The sequence below is a fragment of the Dendropsophus ebraccatus genome, chromosome 15 (genome assembly GCF_027789765.1).
Source record: "Dendropsophus ebraccatus isolate aDenEbr1 chromosome 15, aDenEbr1.pat, whole genome shotgun sequence".
NCBI lineage: Eukaryota > Metazoa > Chordata > Amphibia > Anura > Hylidae > Dendropsophus > Dendropsophus ebraccatus.
This window is the reverse complement of record NC_091468.1, coordinates 64468218-64490778: the sequence shown is the minus strand read 5'-3', so window position 1 is coordinate 64490778 and position 22561 is coordinate 64468218. Positions and strand designations below refer to the sequence as shown.

General features: G+C 42.8%; 1 protein-coding gene across 1 annotated transcript in view; it reads right to left on the bottom strand.

The window, feature by feature from the left end:
- Positions 1-1056: 1056 nt before the first annotated feature.
- The window catches only part of SERAC1 (serine active site containing 1), a 40814-nt gene continuing 19309 nt past the window's right edge, over positions 1057-22561 (bottom strand). Inside the window, exons 8-17 of the mRNA XM_069954968.1 lie at positions 22129-22257; positions 20050-20163; positions 19463-19625; positions 18026-18176; positions 13970-14105; positions 9252-9352; positions 7665-7762; positions 6788-6970; positions 3854-3997; positions 1057-1251 (exon numbers count right to left, since the gene is read on the bottom strand). Coding sequence (XP_069811069.1) covers positions 1109-1251; positions 3854-3997; positions 6788-6970; positions 7665-7762; positions 9252-9352; positions 13970-14105; positions 18026-18176; positions 19463-19625; positions 20050-20163; positions 22129-22257 — 1362 coding nt within the window. The 3' untranslated portion in view covers positions 1057-1108. The remainder of the gene's footprint in view (positions 1252-3853; positions 3998-6787; positions 6971-7664; positions 7763-9251; positions 9353-13969; positions 14106-18025; positions 18177-19462; positions 19626-20049; positions 20164-22128; positions 22258-22561) is intronic.

The window sequence follows — 22561 nt, the reverse complement described above, 5'->3', positions numbered from 1 at the left end:
TACCAAAAAGTTATATAAATAACTTTGTAAATTACTTCTATTTAAAAATCTTCAGTCTTCCGGTACTTATCAGCTACTGTATGTCCTGCGGGAATTAGTGTATTCTTTCCAGTCTGACAAAGTGCTCTCTGCTGCCACCTCTGTCCATATCAGGAACTGTCCAGAGCAGGAGAGGTTTTCTATGGGGATTTGCTACTACTCTGAACAGTTCGTGACATGTACGGAATACACCACTTCCTGCAGGACATACAGCAGCTGATAAGTACTGGAAGGATTGTGATTTTTAAAAAGAAGTACTTTACAAATCTATATAATTTTCTGTTACTAAATTCTTTGGAAAACACAGCTCACTGTGGCAAGGATCACTTAGTTCATATAATGGCAAGGATGGGCTGTAACTCCAAGACTCTGAGCTTCTCTCTCTTTTTCTGGCTCGTGGTGAGGCTAGCCCACCCTTTACAACATCTCTATGTGCTAGCATACTAACACTTTAAGGTAAATAATAAAACACACAAATACCAATAATTTGGAATATTTTTTTAATCATCGACATTATTGTTCAACTAGTGGGGACATAGAATTTAGGCTACAATAAAACAAAAGCAAAATACAGCTGTAAAAGAAGTCTAAAACCAGACGTTTTTCTTATCTAATATTGTGCTATGGAAAAATGTAAAAGGAAACCATATTTTTACTGTACAATGTGAGCACAACTGTTTTTCCATAGACTTTAACTTTAAAATTATGGCTGTTTTATAGACTTCTTTTATGGCCTTATTTTGCTTTTATTGCTAACCTAGACGTACAGCTTAGCAGTCACTTTTATTTTAGCAGAAAGGTGTGAGGTAAAAGTTAGAGAGGAGCGAACCTGGAGCATGCTCGAGTCCATCCGAACCCGAGCATTCGGCATAGCGGGGGCTGCTGAACTTGGATAAAGCCCTAAGGCTATGTGGAAAACATATCCATGTATTAATGTTTTCCAGACAGCTTAAGAGCTTTATCCAACTTCAGCAGCCCCCGCTATGCCGAATGCTCGGGTTCGGATGGACTCGAGCATGCTCCAGGTTCGCTCATCTCTAGTAAAAGTATCAGAGGTTAAGAGGGTATTTTAGTTGGTCACTGCCTGTTCAGCATCCAAAGCATCAATAATGAATTGCAAAGTACGCTGGTAGATGAATGAATCCTTGCTCCTTGGTTTGCAGATGTTCAGATGGTTTACTTCCACAGGAATGATCTCACCAATTCCCAAATCTAAACGAAAAGAACAACAGGATAATTTAATAACAGTGTGTGTATATATATCTAAAAGAGGTTGTCTATATGTAGCATCATGATTATAGTAGTCCCCCCTTTAGTACATGGCCCCCTCTGTAGTTCCCCCACTTAATTAGATGACCGTCTGTGTCGTCCCCCTTTAGTAAATGGCCCCCTGTGCAGTCCCCTTTAGTACATGGCCCCCTGTGCAGTCCCCTTTAGTCCATGGTCCCCTAAAGTAGATAAATGGAAAAGAAAAAAACAACACTCACCTCCCTCACACTCCCCCAATGTTGCAGGTCTCCCAGGGCTGCTCACCCCTGTGTTACAGACGCTGCCTGTGCCGGAAGTCCCGGTCACCTGTCAGGAGCATTGACAGACAGGTGGGACTTGCTGTGCAGCCAGAATCTGTAACACACGCTGCCTGTGCCAGAAGAGAGAACAGGGGTGAGCAGCCCCGGGAGACCTGCAACAATGGGGGAGTGTGAGGGAGGTGAGTTTTTTTTTTTAGTGCACTTGAGACAGCCCTGCAGCTGCACCAAGTAATGTGAGGTCAGATATAGGCAATTCGAATGGTTATGGGGCCCCCAGAAGCCTCAGGCCCTGGATGTTATATGTATATATAACGTCCCTCTATGCATACCCCCCCTGCACTTTAATAAAAGCTGTGTTTCCAGGATATAAAGATAATGATGAAGAAACAACAGATATGGTAGGGACGCCGTTTGGGACATCTATTTAGCGCAGCTAGCAGCTTTATCAGCACAGTCGGTTCCCTGTAACCTGTATATGGCATTTTTACCAGTTTACCAGTTAGTGGGTGAAGACTTCTACAACATTTCACTTCATCAGGATAATACGACATAAATGACAAAGAGCCATGTTTGTACAGGGGAGGGGTGTAAAGACTGTTATGTATAGTGTCTGGGAAGCCAGGAGGGTGAGCATAACCATGGAAACCAGAAGAAGGGTTGTGGAAGGAAGCTAGTCCATGGATACGGCACACAGAGCTGTATACAACTATCAGACATGAGAAGGTGCAGGGATTATTTTTTTTCTCATGAATATACTCCAGGAATGTCATAGGCAATGGTTCCAGGAAAGAACATGGTGGCACCATACACCGGCACATAACGCCCCTATACAGGTTTGTATATTCTGTGCACTACCGTATAAGCATGTTGCGGATTGGTCAAAATACATTGAGTATATGGTGTAAGATCTGCCAACTCCTCAGTTCAGACATTGCCTGGTCCATTGTGCAGCACTTCCTGGTCCCAGTCACTCTCATGAACTCATTCATTGTTAATGGTGGTGCTAAAGGGGGCAGGTGAGTATATATGTTTTATTCTCTTTACCCTAGCCTGACCACTTTTACCCATAAAATGAGTTCAACTGACATCCCTATCAGGACCGAGCCAATTTTAGTGTTTGCACTTCCTTCTTGTGTTTAAAAAGCCATAGCGCTTTCTAACCTACAGACCCACATGAGCTTTTAATTTTTTCATAAAATATGTTGCGAAACTGAAAAATTATTTGCATGGTGAAATTGAAAAATTGGATAAGAAAAAATCTGCAGTTCTGCACTTTGGAGTTTTTTGCGCTTACACATTTAAGGTATGTTCACACTGAGCAAATGTGGCGGAACTCTCCACTGCGGAATCCCGTCTGCCTCAGTGACAAACGGCGTCTCTATGGGAAGGCTCATGCGCTTCCACTCTCCGCTCAAAGAATTGAGCAGAGAGCGGAGGTGCAGAAGCCATCCCATATAGACGCTGTCTGACATTGAGGCAGGTGGAGAGTTCCGCCACATTTGCTCAGTGTGAACAAACCCTTACAATGTGAAATCAGGAATGTAATAATTTAGTATTTCAGGCAAAATTCTGCACATGACGATAGAAAATAGGTTTTGTTTTTTTTTATTTTAAAAAATAGGAACAGTGGAGTGATTTAAACTTTTATTATGGTAAGGTTTTTTTTATTTATTAAAAAAATTATTTTTTTTTTACACTAATTCTATGAGCATTACCATGATTGCTCATATGGATCAATGCAGTACATATAATAACTATATGTGATCTATGTTTTCTGGGCTCGATTGCTTCAGGCTGCTGCAGACAGGACAGTGGCCTTTACAAACCATTGAAATGTTGGTGCCATTTTTTAAAGTGGAATTTAAATGGTTAATTAACTGCTGCATTTGTTTAAGCCGCAACTGGCTATAAGCTGTGGTCCCCACCTAATAGCAGCCGGGAGCGGTGCTGTTGCGAGCCCTTTCTGTACCCCCTTAGGGACTCCATGACTTAGCAGGTACATTATGGGTTCTTAAAGGGTTACACATGTAGTTTGCATTACAAAATCTTTGTTTTTAAGGGGGAATAACTTTTAATCTGCACAACTTTTACGATTGTTCAGAATTGAGGTGAGCCAAGGGAGGACAGCCACTGCCGTTCCTACACTGCTATAGGACTGACTGGGATCAAACTCAGCAATCTCCATGAGTTCACCATTCTCAACATTTTGCTATTTGATTGAAAAGTGACTGTAGATGCATCCCATTATTCCAGTCTCCTACACAATGATTAACAAATGCACTTACCTGCTGATTCTGCTGGCACCACATGCAATCTCAACATGCTGCCTACTCGCGTTGGCAACGTTTCTGCAAAGCTGATGACTTTGAAGTCCTTGTTTTTGGCAAATTCTAAGAACTCTTCATTTAACTCTTTCAATGCAGGGGAATCTGAAATAAGCAATGTTTTTTTTATGTTTACTCTTATCATTATTAAAGAATTGATAACAAGATGACTTTGTACAAATACACTTACATGTCTTTGTGGCTCATTAACCCCTTAAAGGGAACCTGTCAAAGACAGGGTAACAGACAGGCTGTTTCGAGCGGTCAGTCTCTTATTAAGATCCAAAAAGCAGTTTTTGTGAACGCGTTTAAAGTGACTCTGTACCCACAATCTGACCCCCCCCCCCCCAAACCACTTGTACCTTTCGGATAGCTGCTTTTAATCCAAGATCTGTCCTGCGGTCCGTTTGGCAGGTGATGCAGTTATTGTGCTAAAAATTTACTTTTAAACTGGCAGCCCCATGCTCTACGGGAATGGCCTGGATTGTGTAGGCATTAGGCTGGCACACCCTCTCTGTCCCTCCTCCCCACCCTCCTCATCATTAGGAATGCTCCAGGCAGATTGCCTCCTATTCCCCACCTGTGTCAGCATGGCACATGGGCTGGATCGTTAGGGCACCTGTGCAATGTTCAGCATGGAGAGTGGCATTCCTAATGATGAAGAGGGTGGGGAGGAGGGACGGAGGGGTGGTGCAAAGTTAGGGCATAAATACTCCTGTAGGGCACGGGGTTGTAACTTTAAAAGTTGTTTTTAGACAATAACTGCATCACCTGCCAAACATACCGCAGGACAGATCTTGGATTAAAAGCAGCTATCTGATGGTACAAGTGGTTGGGGGGGGGGGGGGGGGTCAGATTGTGGGTACAGAGTCGCTTTAAGTAGGGAGGCTACAGGTAAAGGCTATGTTCACACAATGTACTTGTTATGAAAAGGGCGGCCATGATTTTCGATTAAAGCGGGGGCCGTTCTTTTCATAATGCAATGATTTGCATAGAAGTCAACGAAAACAACAGCCCTTGTTTCACACAATCTATTGAAAAATGGTGGTTGTTTGGCTATGGCCATCGAAATGATGTTCATGTAATTTATTTCTGGCTGTTGTCCATAGACTTTACTGTCGTTTTTTTTTTTTGGGGGGGGGGGGGGGGCAGAAATCAATAGTCCAGGCAATTTTAAGAAACTTTGTAATTGGGTTTATTAGGCAAATATGCTATTATCTGCATTCAAAAAGACTTTCCCCAGGTCCCCCCCCCCTCTCTCTCATCCACTGCTCATTATCAGGAAATCACGACTCGTTTACATCAGACATGCCCTATGTAATCTATGGAGAGGGGAGGGGGGAGGAGGGAGATTAGTCACCAGCAGAGAACAAAGGATTACACAGTGGGAGCTGTATGAAAGCCGGTATTCAGAGGTTAGAGAGGTCAGTGCTGACTTCAGAGGAGATAGCCCGGTGATGTAGCTGTAAATTAATTCTTTGTTGTCCTGTTTTGGTGCCTTATCTCCCTCCACCCCTCCCCTCTCCATAGAGAACAATAAAGACAGAGGGGAGAGCTTCAAACTGCTGTTTCATGATAAAAATGCATTTTTCAACTAATAAACCCAATTACAAAATTTCTTAAAATCTGCCTGTACTATTGATTTCTGCGAAAAAAAATTTAACGACATTGACACTAATGCAATTTTTCATTTAAAACAACGGCTGTTGTTTATATGTAGTGGAAACATAGCCTAAGGTCTCTAAGATATTTGTGATTCTTTTTTAAATTTAGACTGTGCAGTTCTGTTAGACTAAATTATTGTGTAAAGATTAACAATTGGTAAAAAAAAAAAAAATTACGCAGATATGGAGGGCCTGAGTTTGACCCCCCTGGATTAGACAAAGCAATTTTTAACGATTAGCAATAAAGAATCGCAGATGAGTTTGTTTATTGTTATGCTGCATTTACACAAAGCGATAATTCGCCCAATCGAACGATTAACGATTGCGAAGTAACAATGTGTTTTTTATAACGATCAGCGTTTAGACAGAACAATGTATTGTTTGAAAAAAATCGTTATTGCGATCGTTTTAAGATCACTTAAGCCCGTCTAACACATAGGGTGAATCGGTAAAAAACTGTTTACACGAAGCGATCTGCAAATTTTCAGTGAACAACCAACGACGATTTGAGAACTTGTTGAAAGATCACGAATTCACGATGAACAACTTATCGCTAGTTGCTTGATCGTTCGCTGTGTTTACACGTGCCGATTATCACTCAAATGTGATTCGAACGATAATCGTTTCCGTGTTAATGATGGTTACTATGATAGTTTACTCCATGTGATCCCAGCAAAAGAAGGAACGATTTGGAATTATGCTGCTTTTACACGGAGTTTCACGATTTTGAAGCAACTATTTGGTTTTTATAACGGTCAGCATTTAGACGAAGAAATCGTTATAAAATTCGTAAGAAAAATCATTATTGCAATCGGTTTTAAGATTGCTTAAGCCCATCTTTCACATAAGGTGAATCTTTAAAAGACGTTTACACGAAGCGATCTGCGAATTTTTAACGAATGACGATTTGAGAACATGTTAAAAGATCAAAATGAACGATTTCTCGCTCGTCGCTTGATTGTTTGCTGTGTTTACACGGAACGATTATCGCTCAAATGCGATCGTTATTGCGAAAATTTGAACGATAATCGTTCCATGTAAATGCAGCATTACACTGAACGATTAGTGAACAAATGCCTGCAATTCCACAGAACTATTATCGTTTAGATTCGCATGAAGTAACGATTTTCCGCCCGATAATAGTCTTGTGTAATAGGGCACTTACACTTCCCACTATGGAACCTAAGGAAGAAGAATGATCTAAAAATTCCAAAGCAATTCATCAACTCACCTTTGCTGAGCTCCTTAACTTCTACCGATGGAAAAAGTAACAGTCTTGCATTGACTGAATATTCGGCCAGTCGGGAGCCGTGGTGGGGAACACTATAAAAGGCAATTCCTCTTGTATTCTTTACAAAATTTTGCATTTCTTCATCCCTTGATGCATTTACCAACATCTTTTTCACTAACAGTCCTACGGGAAAATGATGAAATGTTATCAATAAAAAAAAGAAAAGAGCCCCAATAAACAGAGTAAATGGATCTGGAAACAGACAGTACATTGTGTGGTGGCCATGCTGGGTTACAGCAGCTCAACTCTCACTTTAAGGGATAAAATTACATTTAAAGGGGTACTCCGGTGAAAATCTTTCAAATCAACTGGTTTCAGAAAGTTATATAGATTTGTAATTTACTTCTATTTAAAAATCACCAGTCTTCCAGTACTTATCAGCTGCTGTATGTTCTTATTCTTTCCAGCCTGACACAGTGCTCGCTGCTTCACCTCTGTCCATGTCAGGAACTGTCCAGAGCTGCAGCAAATCCCCACAGAAAACCTTTTCTTCTCTGGACATTCCCTGACATGGACAGAGGTGGCAGAAGAGAGCACTGTGACAGACTGGAAAGAATACACCACTTCCTGCAGGACATACAGCAGCTGATAAGCACTGGAAGAGTGGAGATTTTTAAATAGAAGTAAATTACAAATCTATATAACTTTCTGAAACTAGTTTATTTGAAAAAAAAAGATTTTCACCAGAGTACCCCTTTGATTATGCTGTGTGGGAGATGTTAGTGATATATACTTACCTTTACTGTTCCACCACTGCCGCTGCCCGGTTCTACGCCGCCTGCTCTCTGCCACCATTACTTACTTACGTAATACTTACCTCCCATGCTATGTGACACCCATATTATAGGCCGCTCTCCTACACCAGCCAACTTCAGCTTATTGAGGAGTTCAGAGCTCCTGTAAGCCATGGATTTCCTGTCAGAGAAATGAAACAGGATTTATGCAAATAAAGTATCAGCACTCGATATGATTAATGAAAAGTTATCAAGCTTTCTAGTATAGTCACTTATTTTACACCCGTCTGTGTTCGGTGAACTGAAACATTGTTCATTATCTGGATCAACACAGTAGGATTTCCCTAGGTTGAACCTGATGGACTCTTGTCTTCTTTCAACCTTATTTACTATGTTACTATTACATATAGAAGCTCATAACTACAGACCATACAGAATACTTTAGGGTGCCTTCACGCGTACTGGATCCGCAGTGGATTTCACACTGCGAATTTGCAGCGTGAAATCTAGGAAACATAGAAACATAGAAGACAGTCGTCAGATAAAGCTGTTATATAAGTGCCTTCAGGAGACTGAACCTGGATGCATGTAAGTATAGGTGTTATATAGCAGCCTTCAGGATACATGTAAGTATAGCTGTTATATAGCAGCCTTCAGGAGACTGGACCTGGATACAGTAAGTATAGCTGTTATATAGCTGCCTTCAGGAGACTGGACCTGGATACAGTAAGTATAGCTGTTATATAGTGGCCTTCGGGAGACTGGACCTGGATACAGTAAGTATAGCTGTTATATAGCTGCCTTCAGGAGACTGGACCTGGATACAGTAAGTATAGCTGTTATATAGCTGCCTTCAGGAGACTGGACCTGGATACAGTAAGTATAGCTGTTATATAGCTGCCTTCAGGAGACTGGACCTGGACACAGTAAGTATAGCTGTTATATAGCTGCCTTTAGGAGACTGGACCTGGATACAGTAAGTATACTTTTGTTTTACAGCATGATATATCACAATCTCCTGCATGTTTAAATTTTGAAAGTTATAGCGACAGGTACACTTTAAGCCTACTCCAAAAACCATTAAATATGAAGCAAAGACTTACTTTCGGGGTAGGTCTTATTTTTGGAGGAAACAGTAATATGAGATGTCCGTATAAACCAGGTATAGGCTACATATTCTTCTGGTGAACCCAGTAACACATACTTGTGAATCTGTCACATGGCTTACAATGCTGATCCCTATTCTCATCCAACACCAGCACAGCTGATATTCACTGCAGTGCAGGCTCGGAGAGTGTGCCTGCTTGGGCTTCGGCCTCGCTCGCTCACTGAAACACAATGCCGGATTTATATATATATATATTATAGGGCTTGGCATAGTAAGATGAGTCTGGGCTGTCAGTCACAAAGCGAGAGGGTGAGGAACTACAGCGCTGAGGTATTGCGGCCTAGCGTACCTCATACCCCAGGCCACACCTCTGTGACACATGAACGCTGCATAGAAGTACATTTCTCCACAGAATATAGAGACATTATGCAACCTTATTGTCTGTATCCATCTCTTGTATACTACACGACACTGTTAGCTGCTCATATTGCATATTTTATATGGAAGATTCCCTTTAAGGTCACTGGATGTATGAGAATATTCAGGCTTGTGAAGCAATTACCTGTGGTTGTCTGCAGGGCATTTAGCTTTCCAGTCACTTAGATGAGTGTCATATTCCACAGAAATGATTCTTAAAGCAGGACAGTCTTCTGCCAGCCAGTCCTAAATAATAAGATCAGGGACAGATCAAGGGAAACATTAACATTGCTGCAGCTTTTCACATTTTTTTTATTGTCAGCAAAATCAATCCCTCGTAGCTCTGCTGTCTTAGGTTGCTCTTGTGCTTAGGCTAGGCTTTAGGCCAAACTGCCTGGAAGTAGAGGCTAAAAGTAGTTTTGAATGTTTTTTTTTTTTTAATTTTCATTTTCAAAAAGCTAGAAAAAAAAATTATCAAAAAGATCAGAGGTGTATAAAACTGGTCAACAGACAATTATACAGAAAAGTGTAAGGGACGTATTACACGGCCCAACAACCTAGGTAAGCAATCGTTCATCTGCTAGATCTTGCTTACAAAGCCTATTATATGGCCTGATGATCGTGCAGCAAGGGCTGTGTATATATATATATATATATATATGTATATATATATATATATATATACACTCACCGGCCACTTTATTAGGTACACCTGTCCAACTGCACGTTACCACTTAATTTCTAATCAGCCAATCACGTGGCGGCAACTCAGTGCATTTAGGCATGTAGACATGGTCAAGACAATCTCCTGCAGTTCAAACCGAGCATCAGTATGGGGAAGAAAGGTGATTTTAGTGCCTTTGAACGTGGCATGGTTGTTGGTGCCAGAAGGGCTGGTCTGAGTATTTCAGAAACTGCTGATCTTCTGGGATTTTCATGCACAACCATCTCTAGGGTTTACAAAGAATGGTCCGAAAAAGAAAAAACATCCAGTGAGCGGCAGTTCTGTGGGCGGAAATGCCTTGTTGATGCCAGAGGTCAGAGGAGAATGGGCAGACTGGTTCGAGCTGATAGAAAGGCAACAGTGACTCAAATAGCCAACCGTTACAACCAAGGTAGGCAGAAGAGCATCTCTGAACGCACAGTACCTCCAACTTTGAGGCAGATGGGCTACAGCAGCAGAAGACCACACCGGGTGCCACTCCGCTCAGCTAAGAACAGGAAACTGAGGCTACAATTTGCACAAGCTCATCGAAATTGGACAGTAGAAGATTGGAAAAACCTTGCCTGGTCTGATGAGTCTCAATCTCTGCTGCCACATTCGGATGGTAGGGTCAGAATTTGGCGTCAACAACATGAAAGCATGGATCCATCCTGCCTTGTATCAAGGGTTCAGGCTGCTGGTGGTGGTGTCATGGTGTGGGGAATATTTTCTTGGCACTCTTTGGCTCCTTGGTACCAAGTGAGCATCGTTGCAATCTCTGAGGAAGCTTCCAGCACCTTGTTGTATCTATGCCACGAAGAATTGAGGCAGTTCTGAAGGCAAAAGGGGGTCCAACCCGTTACTAGCATGGTGTACCTAATAAAGTGGCCGGTGAGTGTATATATATATATATATATATATATGTTAGTGATGTCTGTGCAGCCCTTACTTATATAGAAAGTAATAAAGTTTATACTTACCTCTCCACGCTCCCTGGTGTCCTCCTGGCATTTCCCTGCTTGCTACAGCCACCGCTAAAGCTTCTAAACCTGTCTATACAGTAAAAGGACGCTCAGCCAATCACTGGCCAAGATGTGCCATCACTACGGCCAGTGATTGGCTGAGCAGCCTGTCACTTCAGAGATGACTTCAGGAGCTTCAGCAGTGGCTGCGTTGAGCAGGGAACAGGCAGGAGGACACCGGGCAATGTGGACAGGTAAGTATAATCTTTATCATTTTATATATACTTTTACCAGCCACCGACTACACATCACTATTACATGGAGCAATGCACAGTCATCAGTCGATGATTTTTAAACTAGCTGAGAGACAAGGATCAACTGATGATCGGCTCCTCGTCTCTATTATGGGGCAATATTTGCCCAATTCTGCCTGATTGGGCAGATAATTGCTCCATGTAATAGGGCCCTAAGGAAGAGAGAACAAGATTTGGCATCACAAATGTACCTCCTTACTCCTCAGAGTCCCAACATGGTAAAGGGACACAGGAAAAGAGTCATCAGGGGGCAAATCTTTACTTATGTTTAATGTTCTTTTTAAATTTATTGTGGGTTTATGTCACAGTATGAGGCCATGTGCAGACTACGTAAGAGACCGGCTGTTTCGTGACCTGGCCGATCTCTGAAAAGATCATCCCGGCCGGTACTGCAGTACCAGCTGGATGATCTTTGCAGCCAGAGAGTTCTGATGCCGGCGCATCCATGTGCGCCCGCATCTGAACTCCCCACTGCACACTATGGAGCAAGGGTACGGAGCCGCTCGCTCCGTAGTGTGCACTGACAGGGTTTTCTGCGGCTGCAGAGAGATCCCAGAGTATACACATAGAGGGAGATTTATCAAAAGGTGTAAAATTTAGGGCCCTATTCCACCGTACGATTATCGTTTGCATAATCGTTAACGATCTCAAACGACCGCTATTGCAAAAGACTTGAAAACGTTCACTCATTTCAATGGAACGATAATCGTTACTTATGATCGTATTTGCAATAGTTTTTTCTTCGCTATTTCTTCGCTATTGCGTTCGTATTTACTGCGAACGACCGAACGACGTCTTATTCAATGCGAACGATTAGCAAACGAGCAACGATAAAAATAGGTCCAGGTCTTATAAAGCGATCAACGATTTCTCGTTCGGCCATTAATCGTTAACTGCATTTCAACCGAACGATTATCGTTTGGATTCGAACGATTTAACGATTTACTGAACGATAATCGTCCGGTGGAATAGGGCCCTAAGACTGGTGCAAACTGCCCACAGCAACCAATCACAGCTTAGCTTCCAGCTCTGGTGAAAGGAAAGCTGAGCTGTGATTGGTTGCTGTGGGCAGTTTGTACCAGTCTAAATTTTACACCCTTTGATAAATCTCCCCCATAGTATATGCTCCAGCCAGTTTTCTATAGAAGACAAGGCAACGCGTATTTTCGTTAAAAAGTACGGCCGTTGTTGCCGATTGCAACAATGGCCGTACTTTTACAAAAATATACGTTGTGTGAACATAGCCTGTGCCCTCTTGAATGTAAGATACTTGTACACCTACCTACATCAATAGGAAGTTTTATTCCCACAAATAACTAATATGTTTGCAGATGTTTTTTGTTTTTTTCTCCCCTGATGAACCGCATATGATTACAATAGGGAAACATGTTGGTAAGCTTCATTTTTGAGATGACTGGAGAGGGGCATTAGTGGTGGCATTCCCTTGGTAACTGCCCCCTTTGCTATCTCAATAACATGGCCCTGACCACTGAGCAGCTTCCATTTACAGAAAGGAAAGTTACTCATGTACAACAGTGCAGCATTTTTTCAGCACCTGCCTAAAAGATTTGCATAAAGTAAGACGTCTCGTCTCCCATCAGGAAGGTCTAATTATCTTTAAATATTTAATCGGCAGCATGGTAAAGACCCCATACAACAATGTCATTAAGAACTATCTTCAGCATTAAGAACAAGGACTCCCTGAAGTGACGATATGGCTCCCACAGAGTCCATGTCAACATCCTTCGAGTCTGTCTGGGATTACAGAAGGATTTGAGCAGAAGGCTCGGTCTTAGCTCTCCAAGACACTTGGGACAACCTCCCCGCTGGGTTTCAGTATGCAATTGTACTTAGACTGACGCTGTTTTGAAAGCAACTTCTCTTCTTTTCCACATATATGTCTGTGCCATGCGTTTTGCCATAGGACTCTTGGTCCAAGTTTCCTTCTTTGGAAGCATGACTGGTCTGAAAAGGTTCCAATATTGATCACTATAGGTACAGTCTGTCCACGGCTAGAGATGAGCACAACTTGAGCTCAAGTCCGATCTTTCGACATTCAAAAAAGTCCGGCCATAAAAACTTTTGTCATATGGGAGGGCAGGGGAGAGAATGATCATCATCGATCTCTTACCTCTACCTGTACCCAAAATGTGTTGCCTAACCGACCCCAGGACCCCCCCCGCCGTAAGGCATTTTTTCCCGTGTTGTGATTACGTCACTGACTGGCTGAGCGGGCTGTCAATCAGTTGGGTCATGACATCGGCTGAGAAGAAGCTCCCAGAGGCCGGCGGGGGTCCCAGAGCTGGACAGGCACAGGGACGGGTGGAGTAGTGGTGGTTATTATGTCCCCTCTCTGTCCCTGCTTTTTCCAGAAATCATAGCAGCCCCGGGCTCACATACAGGGGGCTGAAGAAGTTGGATGCAGCCCTAGGGAGTTCGGGAAAACTTGGATACAGCCATAGGTCGTAGGCTGTATGCATGTTTTCACAGACTCCCTAGGGCTGCCAATAATAAAATGTCGAACTATCGGAGTTGAGCATCCTCATCTTTATTCATAGAAGGAAAAGAAAAATTACTGGATTGTTCTGTGAAGAAATAAATAGTAATGCCAGTGGTGATATGTCCATATTATACACTGTGGTTAATGTTATAGACCCTGCCTAAAGTGCAATTTACCTATTTGATGCAGACTGGTCCAGTCATTTGACTCTGCATGGACAACAGACGTCTGACAGTCATTTTAATATATATCTGGGATATGCTCCCTGCGGTATTATGAGCTTATCGGGCACTAACCATGGGATAGCTACTGAATATAATGGCTATGCATTATCTGAAATCACGTAATAAAGTTTAGACTGGGTGAAGAAAGTCATAATTCTACCTTTGGCCAACATTCGGTATAGTCATCTTCCTGGGCACTCTCCTCCAATGGTTGATCCCGGTCTTGCTGGCGCCAGGTTTTAAAAGCTGCTCCCAACAGACCATGGACGAAAAGAACATCGGCTTTTATGGCCTGGCTACAGTGGGAATTTTAGAAAAGAAAAAAAAAATTGTTATTCTTAAAATGGATTAAGGTGAACACTGACCTGCATGCAAATGAGGAGACGGGTATGAGAATAAATAGATAGCAATGCTAGGGTCTGCATTATGATTGTACGGCATCTCTAGGGTCTACGCTTCTATTAGCCATTCCTTTAACAGTCTCCAAAAGGGAAGTTAAAGGAAATTATATATCGCTGTTGATAGGAATATCAATTGAGATAAATGCCGCCGCAGATGTCACCTTGAAATGCTACATTCTCCTTAGCAATTACTGTTAGTGAATGTTTAGAAGGGAGTGTGGACTGTGAATGCAATCTGACTGTGTAATCAGAATGGGCTCGGGTGATTACAATGATGACATGCCGCTCAAATACATGGTAATGTTACCTCCTGCACATGAGTTACCAAAAATATCAATCCTGAGCGAATCAAGTATGCACTCAAAAGCATTGCCATAAGGCAGTATGTTAACCCCTTAAGGTTATCCAGCATTAGGAAAACATAGCCACTTTCTTCCAGAGACAGCACCACTCTGGTCTTCAGTTTAGGTGCAGTTTGCAATTAAAGCGACTCTGTAGCCAAAATCTGCCCCCTCCTAACCGCTTGAACCTTCTTATAGCTGCTTTTAATCCAAGATCTGTCCTGGGGTCCGTTCGGCAGGTGATGCAGTTATTATTCTAAAAAACAACTTTTAAACTGGCAGCCCTGTGTCAAATTGAGGTGGCCTAGAGTGTGTGTGCCCAAGCCTTGCACCGCCTCTCTGTCCCTCCTCCCCGCCCTCTTCACCACTAGTAATGCTCCTGGGCAGGATTTTTCCTATTCATCACTTGGGTGAACAGTGCACAGGTGCCTTAACGATCCATCACATGTGCAGTGTTGAGACAGGTGATGAATAGGAAAAATCCTGCCATGGGGCATTCCTAATGGTGAGGAGTGTAAGGAGGAGGGACGGAGAGGCGGTGCAAGCCTAATGCACAGACACTCTAGGCCACGCCAATTTGACACAGGGCTGCAAGTTTAAAAGTAGTCTTTTAGGACAATAACTCAATAACTGCATCACCTGCCGAGCGCACCCCAGGACAGATCTTGGATTCAAAGCAGCTATCCAAAAGTACAAGCGGTTTAGGGGGGGGGGCAGATTGTGGGTACAGAGTCGCTTTAAGCTGCATTCACTTCAATGGAACTGAGCTGCAAAATTAACACCCAAACTGGGGACAAGAGTGGTGCTGTCTCTGAAAGAAGGTGGACATGCTTTACTAATAAATTATTTTGTTTTAAAAATGTGCTCAGACAGGTGTGAAAAAAAACTAAACTTACCTTCCTGGCTCCCCTTTTCAGCCCACTCAACAACAGCAAATCTTGTACGGTCAGGTTGGACATGTCGAACTACCTATCCAGCCAGCATCAGAGGCTGATGTCGGACACTGACGCACCACTGACTGGTTGAAGTATTGAAATAATTTTGGGCAGGGGGTGTGTGGAACATATTAAAGAAAGTATACTTACCGGACCTCGTGCCCGCACTGCGCTGCATCACTGAGCTCCTGAACCACGTCGGATGTCGTTTTCTCCCGGCTTTGGGGTATGTCACGACCCAGCTGAAACGTCACCAGAGGGTGGGATTTAGACCGCTCAGCCAATCAGTGACTACAGCAATGTCCCGCCCCAGTCACTGGCTGGCTGAACAGGGCATCCGTCAGCCAAATTGTGATGTAGCAGAAGGGAGATCTGCAGACTGTTAGTGGGGTCCAGGAGCTGGTCACGGCACTGCGCGGGCATCGGGACGGGTAAATAAACCTTCTTGACTCTGTTCCCCCCACCCCCTGCCCGAAATGATTTTATTCCCCTGTTCCAGACTTTTTCATGATGCTTTGCACTGCCCTGACATTCGTGACCTAGAAGAATGACTAGTTGCTTTTGATTTTGAAACAGCACCATTTTGGGGTACATTTAATATATGGAAACACTTTTGAAAGTACGGGGAAAAAAATGCGGGAATTCTGGGTTTTATTTTTCTGGGATTTATTATAAACTGCATTAAAATGTTGGACTATGCCTAAAGCCTGTCCAACTGCGAGCAGCTCCCTTATATTTAAGGAGCTTGGACTGATCTTCTATGACCAGAGACCTTAAATGGGTTATCCAGCGCTTCAAAAACATGGCCACTTTTCCCCCTTCTGTTGTCTCCAGTTCAGGTGTGGTTTGCAATTAAGCTCCATTTACTTCAATGGAACTTAGTTTCAAAACCCCACCCAAACTGGAGACAACAGTAGGGGGAAAGTAGCGCTTAAGGGGTTATCAGTCGTTAGAGTTTTTTTTATATAATGTTGCCCTGTTGGAAAACATATTGAACATGTTATGCTTACTTCTCTGAACTCCCCTGGTGTTTTGTTACGGCATCTGTGGTGTCCTCTACTGATTGCAGCTGCCACCACTTTCAAGACAAACTCATCTCATGGGTGACAGCCTGCTCAGCCAATCACTGGCCGCAATGCTGTCCCATCTCAGTTGGTGATTGGCTGAGCGGGCTGTCAGACAGCTGCAGTCAGCAAGGGACACAGCAGGACACTAGAGTGGAGAGAGGTAAGCATAACATGTTTATTCTGTTTTCCAACAGGACAGCATTCTATTAAAAATTTCCAATCTAGATCGTGCATCTTTTGTCTCCTTACTTGTGACTTTTGTACCATGAGATTTTAACACATTGGAATAAAGTACAGAATTTTTTTTTTATCTCAGGACGTGCCGACCTCCCTTTTCTTTTTTTGGTCCGTGCTGTGGTGAGGACTGGGATATCCTCAGGTCGGGCACTCACCAGGTGAGCTGGATGAACTGTTTGCTTTTACTTGATCAATACTGTAAACGAGCACTCATCTGCTACATCGGCGCTCGTGTACTGAGCCTATTACACGGCTCAATGATTGTTTAGAAAGAGCTGCACGGACATTGTAATTATATACGTGCAGCCCTTGCCCTAAACTGTTATACATTACCTGTCCAGGCTCCCAGTCTTCTCCTGCCCTCTGCTTGCTTCCTGGCTGGCAGTCCTGGCCAGTGATTGGCTGAGCGGCCTGTCAGCTCTAAGACCCACTTTGAAGTTACAGCCGCATCGCCGGAAAGGAAGCAGAGGAGAAGACTGGGAGCGTGGAGAGGTAATGTATAACAGTATATTCAAAAGTTAGCTGTTGGCCACACAGCACTATTACACATAGCTTTGCACGGTCGGTGGCCGATGATTTTATGGGCGGCCTTAAAGTGTCACTGTCGTTTTTTTTTTTTGTTTTGTTTTTTTCGCAGAAATTAATAGTACAGTCGATTTATTAAGCAAATATGCCATTATCTGCACTATTATCAGGAAATCACGACACTTTTACATCAGTCGGGCCCTGTGTAACCTATGGAGAGAGGAGGGGGGAGGATGGAGATTAGTCGGCAGCAGAGAACAAAGGATTACACAGCGGGTCCTGTGTGAAAGCCGCTATTCAGAGGTTAGAGAGGTCAGTACTGACTTCAGAGGAGATAGGGATGTAGCTGTAAAATTAACTCTTTGTTGTCCTGTTTTGGTGCCTCATCTCCCTCCACCCCTCCCCTCTCCATAGAAAACAATGAAGACAGGGGAGAGCTTCAAACTGCTTTTTTATGATAAAAATGCATTTTTTAGTTAATAAACCCAATTACAAAGTCTCTTAAAATCGCCTGTACTATTGATTACTGCAAAAAAATGTACAGGTACACTTTAAAAACACGGTCAGCCGACGATTGTTGTCTCTATTACAAAGAGTACCGATCAGCATGATTTGCATGATTATTGCTCTGTGTAATAGGGCAACTGCATGTGGGTCATTCTATAGGAATCTAATAGATCCCACTGAAACAAACAATCACACCCTCTTACCTCGTTCTGTATTGCGGGTGAAGTACATACACTCCGTCAGGGTATTTTTCACTCACTGTATCCCGGTCCAAATTCGCCAATACTCTGGCTGCGTGCGACTTCTGAATGACATAAGGTGATTTCATTGCTTCCACTAGCAAAGATACCCAGCCTTAAAAGACAAAAAATGACAATAAAGCCCACGCTGGAGGGGGTCATCCACTGATACACTGGCATTTATTGGAAACCTATAAGGCGTCTCTTGGAGGACATGACTGTTGCAAACAACTTATTATAGCAATGGAGTAAGTAATAGAGGAGAAGTACAGTATCCGATGTCTTCTATTTCTACTTTAATGTGTAAACACAATGGAGGAGATTTATCAAACATGGTGTAAAGTGAAACTGGCTCAGTTGCCCCCGGCAACCAATCAGATTCCACCTTTCATTTTCCAAACAGTCTGTGAGGAATGAAAGGTGGAATCTGATTGGTTGCTAGGGGCAACTGAGCCAGTTTCACTTTACACCATGTTTGATAAATCTCCCCCAAAGTAATTTGCATGAGGGAAACAAGGCAAATGTTTGTTTGTATATCTATAATAGCCAGTATGTTTAGATATGCTGATATGGTTCCCAGCAGGACAGTATAGGTCTCCTGCGCAGAAAAGGTCGTTTTATTTGGGCGCACGAGGCCTAGAGAGGAGCGGCAACTAGTCATCTAGGCGGGGAGCCACTCGTGACTGGTCTTGGCTCTCTGAATGTCAGCACACAGTGCGGGGATGATTGACAGGCCACTAATGGGTCTCTCTGCCTGTCAATCATCCCCGCACTGTGCGCTGCCATTGAGGGAGCCTTGACCAGTCACGAGCGGCTCTCCACCCAGATGACTAGTTGCCGCTCCTCTCCCGACCTTGGGCATCTGATTAAAACTACCTTTTTTTCTTACTAAAGCTACTGCTGCAGCCGTGGCTGGTATGCTGATTGGTTCCCTTTAATAAAAACTTTATCTGAAAAAAACACAAACAATATTTTTCATTTTATAAGACACCCTTTTTAGCAAGACAATTTCTTCCTAAAAAGTGGCTGCATCGATGAGAGGCGGACCTTCACGTCACTGAGAGGCGGACCTTCACGTCACTGAGAGGCAGGCCTTCGCATCACTGAGAGGCCGGCTGCGCTCCGATGTCTTTCTTAAACAAAGGCCCGACTCTCATTGATGTCACGAATCACACATTTTTTTAATGATTGATTCACTTTAAGAACAGGAGTGCCGTCTTCCCTCCTCACTCAGCCATCCAATGTGGTTGGAGTATTGACAGCCTATTGCTGTGTGAGATGCCATTAGGCAAATATGTTTTTAATGACCTAGAGACTGATAGGCCTTATAACAAAAATATCTGAAACATTATAATACTGTATATCCATGTAACTCTAGGTTATCACGCCAGCGGTCATTACCTGAGTCCACAATGCTGGGGTGCAGATTCTCATGTAAGGCCAGGTTACCGATTACTCGCATTATACTCCTTTGCATTTTCTGGGAATCCTTGCGGAGCAGATATATTCTCTGCAGCAGCTGTAGCCCTCCGTTTGACACTATACTGTCCACATGGGTGGATATCTATAGCAGAAATACACAAATGATGAGCAAAGACATTCAGATCAGAAGGTTTAGGAGGAAACAGCAAATAACACTGAGGCCTCCTTCACACGTCTGGATACATTTCCAGTCCCAAAGGGCTCTATTGGGCACGGATACCCTTCAGGATTGTTTCTGAAGGGTGTCGTGCCAGAAAAGAGCTCTGGAAAATATAGAACATGTCCTATATTTGTCTGCAATATCGGCATAGATGCCCCATAGAACCCTATGGGGGAATCCAAAATTCTGGACAGCTCCAGATACACACCTGGAACCTGTCCAGGCTTCCTCATCAGTGTTTCCTGACTGTAAGTTATCCTTGGATAACAATTATAGAAAAATCAATGAATCAATCAGTAGTTCCCTCTAAATTTAGTAAACTAAGGAGAGGATCTGTGTACGTTACCCTGGAGTGTTTCAGTAAAGCCTGTAAGCTGTATACTTCCAGTTTCTCTGAAGGGACAGAGCTGAGACTTTCGGCATATGGCAGCCCGTTCCCACCAAAGCACCACAATCCTCTCTGAAAGGAGATAAAGACGACCACGTTACTGAACATTGTAAGCAGATCTGGTAACGGACCAGGGCACAAATACTGGGCCTAACAGGTCTGATAACATTATTATTACCAGTCTCTGCTCAGAGTACACACCATTACAACAACCCTATGGTATCTATGCTTCACGTGTACCTGTCATTTGGGAAAAGGTTTGGCATGTCATAGAAACTCTTTCGTCTAGAGTTCCCCTTAAATTTTGATGTTAGCCTTTAGTAGCCGGGGGAAATGAGCACCATTGCTTTTCATCACCTGATCATATTCCATTCATATATTTACCAGTTACTGTATGTCAATGATGTTGATTTTTTTTTTTGCTAGGTTTTATAGTCAGGTGTTTACACAATCAGTAAAATAGTTTTTTCTCACAATGCACAATTCCATTTGGTAACTAAGATACTTTACTACTCTACCCTCTTTGAAAAGTCACATAGCCCACTATATCAGTGCATATTCCCTACTAGAGATGAGCGCAACTCAAGTCCCATTTAATTACCGGTGGCTGAAAAAGTTGGATGTAGCCCTAGGGAGTCCTGGTGGATACAGCCAATGGCCTATGACTGTTTCCATGTTTACCAGGACCCCTTAGGGGGCATCCCACCGATAATCGAATGCTGAGCAATCAGACTTATGTTGTGTTCATCTCTATTCTGTACGTCAAGTATTAGAGAGTCTACTGACAGGTAACAGCAGTCTTCTATCATTAAAAGTACTGAGGTGATCTACTTTTCCTGATCTCCCTCTGTCTATTCCAAACATTTCTCACAATCATTGTATCTACAGTTCTGGACAATGTCAGGAGTGACCAGGTTAAGTGTTGTCTATGACAACAATATGCTGAAGTCTTTCACACCCATACAACTGCACCGTGATTTACCTAGGGAGGCATCTTATAGATATTTACACCCCAGGCCTCTCATCTCAGAGTCTGGCATTTCCAGGCCTCTAGGGGTCTCACATCCATCTTATCCACGCCAAGATATCTCATTCCTCATTACCTGCTGAAACTCACTGATAAGCTTATATACCATCCCTTACCATGATCTAGAAGACATGATGTTTCATAATACAGTGGAACCTCGGTTCTCGAACTTAATTGGCTCCGGAAGACAGTTTGAGAACAAAGCAGTTTGAAAACCAAGCAGTGTCTTCCCATAGGAAATAATGTAAATGTGATTAATTGGTTCCAGCAGCCACCAATAATTACCTTCAATACTCATTTATTACACTGATAAGTGCTCAGTATAATCACTGCAGTACAGTACAGAACAGCACTATACTGTACAGGACATTAAACATAAGAAATGTTCATCAGAACCAGCAATTATAGTACAGTAGTCGCCAACTCCTCACCCATCCTTTACTGTATAGCGTCCCCCCCATCCAAGCACTGTAATGTATGGGAGATGGTGGTGCACTGCCTGTACTACTACTGCACTGTATATGCACTCCAGCAGTCTTATACAGCACTGTATTGTATGTGAAGCCTCACCACTGCTTAACTCGCCAGGTACAACCCACCATCCACGCTCGCAAAAACGTTCGAAAAACGTTCGAAAACCAAGCAAAGTTCAAATTCCAAACACTACTTCTGGGTAAATTTTCGTTTGAATACCAAGCAGTTCGAATTCCAAAGCGTTCGAAAACCGAGGTATTACTGTACAGTATTTTTTTAATTAGTCTTCTATGTGATGAAATGTTATCTTACACCTTGTCACTGCCCTTTTGTGTGTACAGATTGGACCTGACCTTTTCTATAATAATCCTGTTGGGTTCTTTTCCCTCTACATCTATGACTCCTGATGTATATTTGACATTTTTCCTAGTCTCTTGGACATGATACCTGTAACATATCCAGCCGACACCAATATGTTTTACCGATAGATAAAGTATTAGACTTTTTTATATGAAAAATGTGCAATGCTCTCTCACCCTTTGGGCTACTAGGGACTGACTGCTCTCTCTCAAAGCCAAGGACGTAAAATACTTTATACACTGGTCAAATTCTGTCTGTGGGAGGGAGGACAGCAGCCGACGTATCTCATCCTCTATGGAAAGATTCTGTAACCAAAACAATAAAAGAGGCTGTTTAATAAAAGGATAAAGATACAATAAAAGGATACAAAATACATAAATAAATATATATATATATATATATATATATATTTATATATATTAGTGTTTTCTTTCCAGTCTGACACAGTGCCCTCTGCTGCCACCTCTGTCCATGTCAGGAACTGTCCAGATCAGCAGCAAATCCCCATAGAAAACCTCTCCTGCTTTGGACAGTTCCTGACATGGACAGAGGTGGCAGCAGAGAGCACTGTGTAAGACTGGAAAGAATACACCACTTCCTCCAGGACAT